This window comes from Hylobates moloch, unplaced genomic scaffold (genome assembly GCF_009828535.3).
Source record: "Hylobates moloch isolate HMO894 unplaced genomic scaffold, HMol_V3 SCAFFOLD_1, whole genome shotgun sequence".
In the NCBI taxonomy this organism is placed as follows: Eukaryota; Metazoa; Chordata; class Mammalia; order Primates; family Hylobatidae; genus Hylobates; species Hylobates moloch.
The window spans coordinates 133,890,179-133,903,950 of record NW_026652276.1 but is presented as its reverse complement, the minus strand read 5'-3'; the positions used below and the strand labels follow the sequence as shown (position 1 = coordinate 133,903,950).

Below are 13,772 nucleotides of genomic sequence, written 5' to 3'. Positions count from 1 at the left end.
AACAAAAAACAAAAAACAAGAAAGGTCTCAAGTCAATGACCTTGCTTTATACCTTTAAAAAAAAACCTAGAAAAAAAGGAGAGCAAAACCCAAAGTAAGCAAAAGAAATGAGGTAATAAAGATTGAGTAGAAATCAATGAAACAGAAAACAAAAACAGTACAGCAAATCAATGAAACCAAAAGCTGGTTCCTTGAGAAAATTATTAAAATTGATATACCTCTAACCAGACTGATCAGAAAAAAAAATAGAACACAAACATCTAATACCAGGAATGAAAGAAGAACTATCACTACAGATACTATAGATGCATAAAAGAAAGAAAATATTATGCCTTTGTCAATAAATTTGACATCATAAATAAAATTTAAAAATTCCTTGAAAGATACAACCAAAGTTCACTCAAGAGGAAATGGATAACACAAATAGCCTTATACCTTATTAATGAAATGGAACTTGTAGTTAAAAAACATTCCTACAAAGAAAGTTCTAAATGGTTTCACTGGTAAATTATACTAAATATTTAGGGAAGAAATCATAATGATTTTACATAAATTCTTCAGAAAACTGGAGATGAGAGAACACTTCACAACTCATTTTATGAGACCACCATTGCCATGAAACAAAAAAAAGACAAAGATGTCATAAGAAATATGAACCAATTATTGTCATGAACTTAGGTGCAAAAATTATAAACACAATTTTAGAAAGCTGTATCCAACAAAAAATAATAAAACAGCATGACCAAAGTGAGGTCTATTCAAGGAATGCAAAGATGCTATAACATTTGAAAATCAACCAATATAATGCAGCACATTAACAAAACAGAAAAGAGAAACTATATGATTATATCATATCTTCAAAATTCATTTTTGAAAAAACTCAGCAAACTGAACAGAAGGGAACTTCTTCAACCTGATAAAGGGCTTCTCTGAAAAATCCTATAGCTAACACTTACTTGAGGATGAAAGACTGTATAATTAAACAAAACTTATATTTCAAAATGAGCCATTTAAAATAAGACATTTAAAAATACTAAAATATGTGAAAGAATGACACAAATCAAAATTAGAAAAACTGAGAAATGAGCTGACAGAAATCAAAGAATTTGAAATAAAACAATAATTTCAGACATAAAAATTAAAGTAGAAGGAACATGAGGAAATGAACATAATAATAATGCCTTAAGAGCTATAAAAGGTGAAGAGAAGAAACCTTTAGAAATAAAAAAAAATAAGATAAAAAGTATTCAAGAGAAAGTGATACGTTTATAACGTATCAAAACTTGTAACACTTTTAACAGAAACCCTTTTGGACAGAAGTAAAACAAGTACTCAACACAAAAGATAAAAGAGACGGCCAGGTGTGGTGGCTCACACCTGTAATCCCAGCACTTTGGGAGGCAGAGGAGGGCAGATCATCTGTGGTCAGGAGTTCGAGACCAGCCTGGCCAACATGGTGAAACCCCCGTCTCTACTAAAAATACAAAAATTACCTGGGCATGGTGGTGGGCGCCTGTAATCCCAGCTACTCCTACTGGGGATGCTGAGGCAAAAGAATCACTTGAACCCAGGAGCTGGAGGTTGCAGTGAGCCAAGATTGCACCACTGCACTCCAGCCTGGGCAACAAGAGCAAAACTCTATCTCAAAAAAAAAAAAAAGAAAGAAAGAAAAGAAAAAGAAAAAAGAAAAAAGAGACGAGAATTTTACAGAGCCAACTTCACTTTCAAGTAAAAGGCGACAAAACAAACTGTGACAAACACATCAGAATTGAAGGAATTCTCTTGTAGAACAAGACTAAATAACCAAGATAACTAGGAGATAACGACATAAAGACTGGTGATAAATAAATGCATATTTGTTCACATAAAAACATGAAATAAGGTTTATAAGGCAGAAGGTACAGTATGCAATACTCTATGTTCTGACAACATAGATACAGAATTAGTTAAAAAAAAAATGGATGAAGAGGGCCAGGCACGGTGGCTCACACCTGTAATCCCAGCACTTTGGGAGGCCGAAGTGGGTGGATCACGAGGTCAGGAGATAGAGACCATCCTGGCTAACAAGGTGAAACCCCATCTCTACTAAAAATACAAAAATTAGCCGAGCGTGGTGGTGGGCACCTGTGGTCCCAGCTATTCGGGTGGCTGAGGCAGAAGAATGGCGTGAACCTGGGAGGCAGAGCTTGCAGTGAGCCGAGATCGCTCCACTGCACTCCAACCTGGGTGACAGAGCGAGACTCCATCTCAAAAAAACAAAAAAAAATTGGGTGAAGAGAATGAAAGAAGGATATGCAAAAAATTCTTTATTTCTCATAATCATGTGCGTGGTGCAGTATAGCAATTCTCATGCACACACTTTGGGAGAAGGCAAATGGATATATGATATTCTATCATCCCTAGGCTTCTTGAGACCCAAGAGAAACAAAAAAACAAATACAGGATAGAAAGAGTTAAGTAAAAACCCTGTATTCTTGAATTTGATTTAGAAATATCCATCAGAACTTGTGAGCTAGTTTACCATAAATGCATGCACACACACACATGCACACACACATATTTTCATGGTAGATTTTTTAAGAAAGAGAGAGAGCCTGCAACCTGTAATATTTCCTAGCTCTGCCCACTAATAAGGCCTAGAAACAATGACCTACTTAGTAGCAATGAGCAACCTTGGGTCCCAGACTGCGGTCTTAAAACACCATTTCCCCAATAAAGGCAAGGAGGGTGCCTTGCAGGAATGGCTTCCTCCAGGTTTTCGGCAGTACACAAGAGAAACCTGGAAAAACTTGTCATACATGACACAAGTATGCTATCAGACCACCAGTGTCATGTCAGAGAACTTAGGAGAAACCTAAAGAGGCTCCCCTGGCCAACAAAGAAACAATCTGAGAATGAGTAAAGATATTAATTTCAATTAACTTGAAATACATCAAAAATGTTTAAATCCCTATGTTCCTAATGAAACCTAAACACACACGTACCCAGCCCAAAGAGCCCACATTTGGAAGATGACAGGGAGTCAATTCATTATTTTTAAAACTTGCAAATAAGGAGGTAAATCAACACTTACTTTACTTTTCCTAAATGAACTTTAGATGATGGATTAGAATGTGACCACTTTGCAATCCCTATTGAATTAACAGATCCAGAATAAGGCACTGAAGGCTAGTACCATAAAGAGAGACATTACGTGCCTTTTAATGAAAGAACAATACTATAGACTTGCCAAAGTGATCGAGCCTGAAGCAATCCAAGTTTCAGATCCAATTTCTAATATATTAAGCTATAGCATGAGACAAAGGAACACGCTTAGCTACACCACAAGAACTCCAAAAGCAAAATCTGGACCATGAAATCCTCCACATGTTCTATGACTCCAGTTCCTCAATAAATAAATTTCATGAGGATAAAACCAGGCAGGTATGCAGGAAACTTGTAGCTAAAAAGAGAAACTTAAGTGATGAAACTATAAAGGAATGCTGGAAAGTTACTATCATAGCAGTCAAGACAGTCATTATTGTTTCAGGGCAGTACAAGGGAGTGCTTTGGGACAGGTCACATGGAGGGCTTCTACACTCGTTTAGAAAGTTATAATTTTGATACAATGGTAGTTTAAGAATGTTTGCCACATAATGCATAAGACAGTCAGCCCTCCACATCCATGGGTTCCAACTGCTGCAGACTCAACCAACAGCAGATAGAAAATATTTGAAATAATAATAATAATACAGTTTAAAAAGTACAAATGAAAAAATATAGTATACAACTATTTGCATAGTATTTATATTGCATTAGACGTTATAAGTAATCTAGAGATGATTTAAAATATATAGGAAGATGTGCATAGATTATATGCAAATAACACACCATTTTATATAAGAAACTTGAACATCTGCAGATTTTAGTATTCACAGGGGTTGGGGGTGTCCTGGAATCAATTCCTGCAGACACGGAGGGGAGATTGTACTTATCAGCATTAGCCAGCACTAAGTCAGCACACAAAACATTTGCTTTATGCAGTTTTATCTGTACTATATTTCAAAATAAAAATGTTTTCATTAAAAGAGGTAGATGAGCACACTATTAGGAGTCCTCTACTCTGTAATGGTGCAATAGTTTGACAAAATGTTGGAAAGAAAGAACATTTCTGGGGGGGGAGAGAAACAGGAGGGATTAATTACTATGAGGGGAAAAGGATATGGAAAGCAAAAATGTTAAAACATAAGGGCAATCCTAAAAGATTAAATCACTGCACCATACATGGAAAAGTGCTATATTTTGGCATTACTGTAGTTGGTATCATTTCTGATCAGTGTGGAGATGGGAGGTAGAGGAGAATATTCTAGGTTCTGGCTTATAGATACCAGAAATATGACAACAATGTAATAGAACTGATTTACTAAACCACCCTTCCAAACACACATCCAAATGAGTGTCATTCCATGTAGTTCCTGTGAGGAGACTACACACTTATTCTAATTATCTTGCCATTGCTCAAAGTAGTTTGGAACTACACTTTCTAAACTGCCTTCAGAAATAATTTAGTTATAGGTGCAAAATAATCGGTCTTATGACTTTACTGTCACACCATCGTTTGAGCAAGATCTGTATTACCCAGCCCAATCATACAAAATATTCTCAAAATTTTGGTCATTTCCAAAAATCAAATCCACTCTTGAAAGGCAAGACATTCTGAAGAATGTGCCATAGTCTGTGAAGGAAACTCTGAAGAGTTCCAAAAATGTTTTGGGCAATGGCAGTGTCACTGCAATGAGTACTTAACCTCCTCAAGTGACTTAGGAGAAAAGAAGTCATTTTTATCATAAAATGGGATATGTTTAAAGTAAGTCTTATTACTTGATAATTTTTAAATATTTACTTGGGCACTGTCTTAAAAAGAAACACTTCATACTGTAATATTTTTCAAGGATAAGACAGAGAAAAAGGTTTGCTTGGGAAGAACTGTGTCATGTTGAACAATAATCAGGAAAGGGCCTATTTATTCTCTTATACCTGTTTTAGACAGGAAAACGTGCCATTTGGTAAGTTAAAAAAACCCAACTTTATGAACTAAACACCCACATCATTAACAAAGACGAAAAATAATAAGAAGTACATTAAATTTCCAAACATCAAAATGAAACTAAGGATAACTGAAATCTGAAAAAAAGTGAAAAAAATACATTTTATGGTTATTACATATATTGGCATAATGCATACTTTGTAGGTATATAGCCATTTCTAATGCAAATTTATTTGCATAAGGATGAATGATTCTTGGCCAAATGATAACAGAATTTCAAGTCACTGCTAGATTCTAAGTATTAAAATTCAAGACTATAAACTCTATCTGGCAGAATTTAACTTTTTCTCCATCTGCTACTTGGAACAATGAAAAATAAGTCTATGATTTCTATTGTTTTATCAATGGAGTAATATAACAAGAAAGACTTAGTTATAAATACCAGTTTTACTAATCTTATTTTTGTTAGACATCAGGACTTCTATTATTTATGAAGCTTTACTAACTTTTTATGGTTTTAAGGAAGCTATGTTTGGGACCTAAGCCAAAAACAAAATTGCAAGAATATAAAATTTCAGTTAGAGTGTCATATTCAGGCAAAATGCTAAAAATCTCATGTCTGAGAAAGAAAAGGCAGTTTTAAAAGTAGTAATAATAATAAATAAAACATAAAAATAAAACTTTTAGAGAGTAAAACACATCTACAGTCTAGTTGAAAGTACAATCTGTTATAATATGACATCTATAATATACATTTCCAGTTTTCCTTCTGGGTATCACCAATACCATATGTATTAAATATTACCAAAAAGGAGGTACCCTACAAAACAGAATCATTTCTATTTTGTAAACTCTGAGAACCTATCTTAATATTTGACTTATATATATTAAAAATGTTACCATGTTCATATAAATGATCTTCCAAAATTTGCTTGGTTTAATGTATCCCACAACATACATGGGAAATAATGATGCTATCTGAAATAATATAAAAAAGCAAAAGTGAAAAAAGTATAGAAAACTAACACTTTACTATTCACAGGCAAAGTAAATATAAGAGGAGGGCTACAGTTCTAATGATGGTAAGCAAAGGAATTTGAACCAATCTTCCCACTAAGAACTAGAATGGCTAGGAAAAATATAAAGATATAAATAAACATATTTTAAAAATATGTATAAAAGCCACACACTATTAACAAAGCAAATGAGGAATAAAAAAGATAGATGGCAATCTATACCGATGAGCATGATATTTTGGGCCACTTTTCTCCCAGAGGTATCTGCCAATTTCAACAGAGGCGGATGCCTGCCAGCTGAGAGGCAGTTGGGAGACCAACAAGCTGAGCAGGCATTTCAGCAGATTCAGCAGTCAGAGTGCACCAAGAAGGGTGCTTTAGTTTGGAGTTTCAAAAGGCCATACTATAATAGTGGACCAGAAATCAAGCAGCCCTCAGAAAGACTGAAACCCATCTACGGATCATCTCAATCTGATTGCATGAAGGTGGTTCAAGATTTATTAGTGCTTTTTACTCGCCTCTCCAATTTTTCATTTATAATGTCCAGCACCAAATCAAAAATAACCCAGCATAGATGGAGATAAGACACTATCACTAACACAATAGAAATAGATCCACAAAAGATTTAGATCAGGGATCAGCACATTTGTTATATAAAAGGCCAGATACGGGCGCGGTGGCTCACGCTTGTAATCCCAGCACTTTGGGAGGCCGAGGCGGGCGGATCACGAGGTCAGGAGATCGAGACCACGGTGAAACCCCGTCTCTACTAAAAATACAAAAAAAATTAGCCGGGCGTGGTGGCGGGCGCCTGTAGTTCCAGCTACTTGGAGAGGCTGAGGCAGGAGAATGGCGTGAACCCGGGAGGCGGAGCTTGCAGTGAGCCGAGATCGCGCCACTGCACTCCAGCCTGGGCGACAGAGCGAGACTCCGTCTCAAAAAAAAAAAAAGGCCAGATAATAAATATGTTATGCTTTGTTGGTCACATACAGTCTCTTGTATATTCTTTTTCTATTTTTGTTCTATAACCCTTTAAATATATAAAAAACTATTCTTAGCTTGGAGATCACTCAAACACTTCTCTGGCATAATCAGATATATCTTTAAACTATGCTTCAAATGTTCAAGGAAATAACTGATAGGATTGAAAATTCCAGGAGAGCACAGAAGTTATAAAAAAAAAAAAAAATGGGCCAGGCATGGTGGCTCGTGCCTATAATCCCAGCATTTTGGGAGGCCAAGATAGGAGGACTGCTTGAGCCCAGGAGTTCAAGAGCAGCCTGGGCAAGATGGTGATACCTCATTGCTACAAAAAATTAAAATATTAGCCAGATGTGTTTGCGCAATGAACTAATTTTAACCTTAATCTATGAAAAACACAATTAAGAATAAAATCTTAAAGTATTCCCAGAAAATAACATTGAATTATCCCTCTGCAAGCATGAAACACACACATACAAACAAAACTATATACATTAGTAAAGAAAAATAAAAGCCTAGTATATATCCAGAGAATGGCTAGAAAATCATTACAGCAATATCAAGCTTACCCAATGACTTCTTTTTTTTTTTTTTTTTTTGAAACTGAGTCTCACTCTGTCACCCAGGCTGGGTGCAGTAGCGCGATCTTGGCTCACTGCAACCTCCACCTCCTGGGTTCAAGCAATTCTCTGCCTCTGCCTCCCAAGTAGCTGAGATTACAGGAGCCAGCCACCATGCCCGACTAATTTTTTTGTATTTTTAGTAGCGACGGGGTTTCACCATCTTGGCCAGGCTGGTCTTGAACTCCTGACCTCAAGTGATCCACCCGCCTCAGCCTCCCAAAGTTCTGGGATTACAGGCGTGAGCCATCACGCCCGGCCCCAAAGAGCTTCTTAGTTTCATCAGTATCACTGGATTAATAAATTTGCTTGCAATGAAATGATGCTCATTAAAAATCTATTCTACTCTGTTGGCATGTGCAAATAATGAAAACCATAGAATAATGTCTGTGTTATAACCTGAAAGGGGCCAACTATTATGAAGTAAAACAGAGGGAATATTTAAAACATGCAGCACCAATTGAGCTGGGGTTATAATTTCATTCTTTGTAGGCTATTGGCAGAATGAGACTTCTTGGCAGAATTTCTCACTTCCAATATAGAATATTATTATTATCATCAGTACTTGTTATGCAGGAAGGAGCTCTGATGGAAAATCTTAGTATCATGAAATGTCATCAAAATTCTCCATTTACTCTCTGCTTCCCCAGTTCAGTTTCTTGTTACTAGTTATGTAGTTGCTTTAGAAACAGGATATGGGCTCAGCTCACTTAAGCAATGGTGAGCTTTATGATTAAAACTTGCAGAAATGGTTCCAGGTAAAATTCTGCTCCACAGACAAAACAGCCAACACTTAGCTGAATTAGAAGCAGAACGTCCTGCTGTGAAGAGTAGGATTGGCCCTTAGCATGCTATGTAGCTTGGCACCCAGAATGATTCCCAGGACAAAAGGAAAATCTATAGGTAGATATACACAGATATTATCTCAAACACCAAAAATAACATTTGTGAATAAAAATAATAGAAAAACTCTTTCACATGTTGAGCCTTAAAATCTGTCAAACTAACCAATATAGTAAAAGAATGTGGAATTATATTATTTCACAAAAATCATACCTTTAAGTAAACTTTATTCCCTATTTTGAAAATCTTTTAGGGCGTAAATGTAACCATATTTAAAAATTTCTATGGAAACAACCAAGTACATCTTGCATTCAACTTAATTAATATAAATTAATTAAGGAATATAAATCAAAGGAATATAAATCATTCTATTACAAAGACACATGCATCCATGTGTTCACTGCAGCACTATTCACAATAGCAAAGACATAGAATGAACCCAAATGCCCATCAGTGATAGACTGGATAAAGAAAATGTGGTACATATACACCACGGAATACTACACAGCCATAAAAAGGAATGAGATCAGGTCCTTTGCAGGGACATGAATGGAGCTGGAGGCCACTATCCTCAGCAACAGGAACAGAAAACCAAACACCACATGTTCTCACTTATAAGTGGGAGCTGAACAATGAGAATACGTGGACACAGGGAGAGGAACAACACACACTGGGGCCTGTCAGGGGATGGGGTGGGGAGAGCATTAGGAAAAACAGCTAATGCATACTGGGCTTAATACCTAGGTGATGGGTTGATAGATGCAAAAATCACCATGGCATACATTTACCTACGTAACAAACCTGTACATCCGACACATGTACCCCAGAACTTAAAATAAAAATAAAAATTAATTTAAAAAATAATCTTACCTGTGTAAAAAGTATAAACTGAGCAAATTGCCAGGGAAGCATAAAAGCAACATTGGAAAGACAGAGTGCAATGAAGGGCCTTCTATCATTGCTCGAGGTCCTTAATAGAGAGAATTGATACCAGTAAGTTTCACCCTAAAAATGGGCTGTCACTGAAAAGAGAGACTAATTGCAAAATGATAAAATCTAAATTATTCCATTACCTTTACTCTAATACAACAAAATATAGTTAACTTTTTAAAGTATACTAAAAAGAACTTGAAATACTTCATTCCTTGCATGAAGCAATCAAAATTAGAGTTTTAAAAATAACATTGTAATTTACCATTAAATATTTTAAATACAAAAGCTCTTTTTCCTTTACATATGCATGACATTAGAAATTTAATACTCCAGCAAGGAGGTCAGAAAATAGGATGCGGCGCTGCCCCTGCACACCTCAACATGCTTCTCCTGTATGTGTAGCAACGACTTTTATATACCACCGCTTTTGTGCTTCAAAAAACGTTGAAGAGAAATATAAGTGCTGACAAGGTAATAAGTTAAAAACTAAGGGAAAAATTTAAGGAAAAGGAATCTAAAAAAATTAAAAAATCATTCTAGAATTCAGTTGAAGTATGCGGAAGTTTAAATTGTCCATTCTGCACTACTGAGATGTACTGGGAACCAATATCTTTTACCACAGAGAATTACAGTAAGTTTTAGATATGAAAAAAGAAACACAAACATTTTACCTAAATAATGAAACTGTAACTCTTCCTTTTATAAATGCTGTATTGGATTTTGATGAATCTTTGTACAATCGTATATAAATTTTCAAAAACAAAATTCTAAATGTTCATATTGTTTACTAATGTTATAAAATACTCATTATGTACTTTGTGGTCTTGTATTTTTCAAACAAAAATTACTTTTGACTAAGACACAGAGTATAGCACATGCCCTCAATGATACAACCCTAAATGTTCTAATTAAGACATTTTATTCCATGAAACCCCTGACTGACCAGACGGATATCACTTCAAAAAAATAAAAATAACCCACCTTCCTAGGAATTAAACTGGGAATGAATAGCAAGGGGTGATGAAGAATGGGCAGTTTCCATCACCTAATCTTTGAGAGAAGGCAAAGTGTAGAGCAAAGATATAGAAATCTGAATGAGGAGGAGGTTCCTAAATCCAAATTCAACCCGAGAATATACTTCTCAGGTTGGTAAGAAATCAGAAGTTAGCCTGCTCCATTCTCAAGGTTTGTGCCACCCCACTACACTACTATTTGCCACTCTTCAATTAGCTTTATCTGAGTGCCACAAATATTTGCATGGACGTGTGCAGTGTTCTGTGGTTAAAGAGATAAATATGGCATGGTCCCTGTTTCCAGTGGTACTTTTAAATACATATAATTGGCCGGGCACAATGGTTCATGCCTGTAATCCCAGCACTCTGGGAGGCTGAAGCGGGCAGATCACTTGAGGTCAGGAGTTCGAGACCAGCCTGGCCAACATGGTAAAACCCTGCCTCTACTAAAAATACAAAAATTAGCTGGGGGTGGTGGCGTGTGCCTGTAATCCTAGCTACTTGGGAGGCTGAGGCAGGAGAATCGCTTGAACCTGGGAAGCAGAGGTTGCAGTGAGCCGATCGTGCCACTGCACTCCAGCCTGGGTGACAGAGCAAGACTTCATCTCCAAATAAATAAATAAAAATTTGTATATGTGTGGATGATTCATAAATTTACTGTTTTAAAAAACAAGGAAGACAAACAAATGATTTTTATATAAGGCAGAATCTGCCAGGGACTAGTAGGTGAAGAATGGGGTCCTCTGGGAGTTTGGAGGAGATAGTGATCATTATTTCATTCAGTGAGAGTTCTCATTAGTATTCTATCAAACTTATTTCTCTGATAAGGCTATTCATACTATTCTACCACTTATGGGGTTTTTTGTTCATTTCTCAGACCTCTTAAATATCTAAAATGCTTATAAATGTAATCCCTACAAAAAAAGTGTATCCAAAAAAAAAAAAGTTTGAAATGAAACTGGTTGTCTCTTAGAAACATTGGTTGTTCAGAAATGCTTCATAAATATGGGAATAGATGTACTCCTTATCTGTCTAACTCCGCATTTCCCAAATTCATTTGCACACATAACACTTTTTTCATGGCACAGTTATCAAAACCACAGGTTAGAAAACAATGTCAGAGTACTTAAACTTCGAAGAGAAAATGTAATTGTTTCTCAAAAACTTTTGAATCTTGGCAAACTACATACAAACACATACCTTTTGGTTTATTAAAACATAATGTAGTTATCTAAAACCTGTAGCCTACACTCTTAAATGAAGAGCAATTTTTACATAGCAATTTTGAATTATTTTCTTAACGCTATACTCAATTTACTTTTAAAACAACTAAAAAATGGTCTAAATTTGGTAATTACAACTTCCTAGATTGAAGTATATATATATATATATTATATATATTTACATTTTTTTAGAGGGAGTCTTGCTCTGTTGCCCAGGCTGGAGTGCAATGGCACAATCTCAGCTCACTGCAACCTCCGCCTCCCTGGTTCAAGCAATTCTCCTGCCTCAGCCTCCCAGGTAGCTGGGATTACAGATGCACACCACCATGCCTGGCTAATTTTTGTATTTCAGTAGAGATGTGGTTTCACCATGTTGGCCAGGCTGGTCTCGAACTCCTGACCTCAAGTGATCCACCCACCTCGGCCTCCCAAAGTGCTGAATTGAAGTATATTTTAAGAAACTTAAATTATAATTTATTTGCCTTTATTTTATAAATCGAAGTTACCTGAGAATCAAAGTTAAAATATACATCTGAAGTACAAGGAAAGGATAGGAAAAACTTTCACGGAGAGGTGGTGTCCACATCACACGGGTGGCCTGAAATAAACAAAATGCCCACTGTACATCATGTTTACTACAACAAACATATTTAAAAACCAGGGGTGAGTTTGTTTTAGTAATTTTAATACTAGGCTCACTAGATCCCATTTCTGAGTGTCTGGCATAGCTTCTCAGTTTTTGAAGCTCTCTTAACGCATGAGGCCATTAAGTAGAGAGCAATTAACTATCATGTCCAGAAACCAGCAACAGATATATCAGACCGAGTAAAAGGAAACCCAAGGGACAAACAAGATTGTACGTATAAGAGTTGTGAGAATTGTGACTGACCAACTAGATCCACAGTCCAGCCCTGCAGTATGATCCTGGCATATGATCCTGGCATCCCAGGCTTTGGGATATATGCATGCCAAGACAAACAACTAAACAAACGTCACCTAGGTCATTCACAAGCACCATGAGAGTTTCTACATAACAAGTATCAATGAATATAAATACACACTTTGAATAGCTACGATTGCCTCAGAATTTGTAAAATGTACCTTAAAAAAGGTTAAGTATATATTTTAAAAACAACTAGAAGTATTTGGGAACTACAAATGTGATGCACGTAATGAAAGTATTAAATTTTCATACAAACTTTAAAATTACTTCTAAGACATATGGGTCAGAGTATTAGAAAAATTTTCCATCAAAAATTCTGAAATTCTAGAAAGAATGTGAACTCTTATTACTTTGCAAGAGTCTTAAAAGTTATTGCTTCTCTTCCAAGATACCAAAATTGTAAATGTTGGAAGAGGAATTATGATACATATAAGAAAGTCAACTTATACCAACAGTTGTCTGGAACACTCAGAGAAAAACCTTTGTCTTTATATCAGCACATTGTTGAATGACAATGCATTTGTTTGCTTTAAAATAATATATATATAAGGCTTTTATGTGTAATTTTTATGATTCCTTTATCTAACTGATCTTTAAAAATTAACCCAAGAGCAATGGATAAAAGTACTTCTACCCTGGCTGGGCATGGTGGCTCACGCCTGTAATCCCCAGTACTTTGGGAGGCCAAGGTGGGTGGATCATGAGGTCAGGAGTTCGAGACCAGCCTGGCCAACATGGTGAAACTCCATCTCTACTAAAAATACAAAAATTTAGCTGAGCATGATGGCACATGCCTGTAATCCCAGCTACTCAGGAGGCTGAGGCAGAAGAATTGCTTGAACCCAGGAGACGGAGGTTGCAATGTGCTGAGATTGCGCCATTGCACTCCAGCCTGGGCGACAGAGCAAGACTCTATCTTGAAAAAAAAAAAAAAAAAAAGTACTACTACCCTATGTAACCTGTGTCATAACATATTAAATATTTTGCTCCCAAGAGCTAGTAGTCAGAATCTCTCTTTTTCTTTGTCATATCCTCAGCATCTAACAGAGCATGGACATGGTATGTACCAATATTTTGTTGAATGAATCCATCATATTTGAAACAAGTTTCTATGAGCTCTTTTTTAGGTGGACTATGTTTCATTTGGGCTGAATTAGTAAATTAATGTCTATTT

General features: G+C 36.0%; 1 protein-coding gene across 1 annotated transcript in view; it reads right to left on the bottom strand.

Annotated features, from left to right (window-relative positions):
* LOC116810676 (probable C-mannosyltransferase DPY19L2) overlaps nt 1-13,772 on the bottom strand; it is a 136,373-nt gene that overhangs the window by 96,830 nt on the left and 25,771 nt on the right. The window contains 5 exon segments of the mRNA XM_058439576.1: nt 5,082-5,115; nt 5,117-5,163; nt 5,927-6,004; nt 9,357-9,456; nt 12,162-12,253. Of these exon segments, the coding sequence (XP_058295559.1) occupies nt 5,082-5,115; nt 5,117-5,163; nt 5,927-6,004; nt 9,357-9,456; nt 12,162-12,253 (351 nt within the window).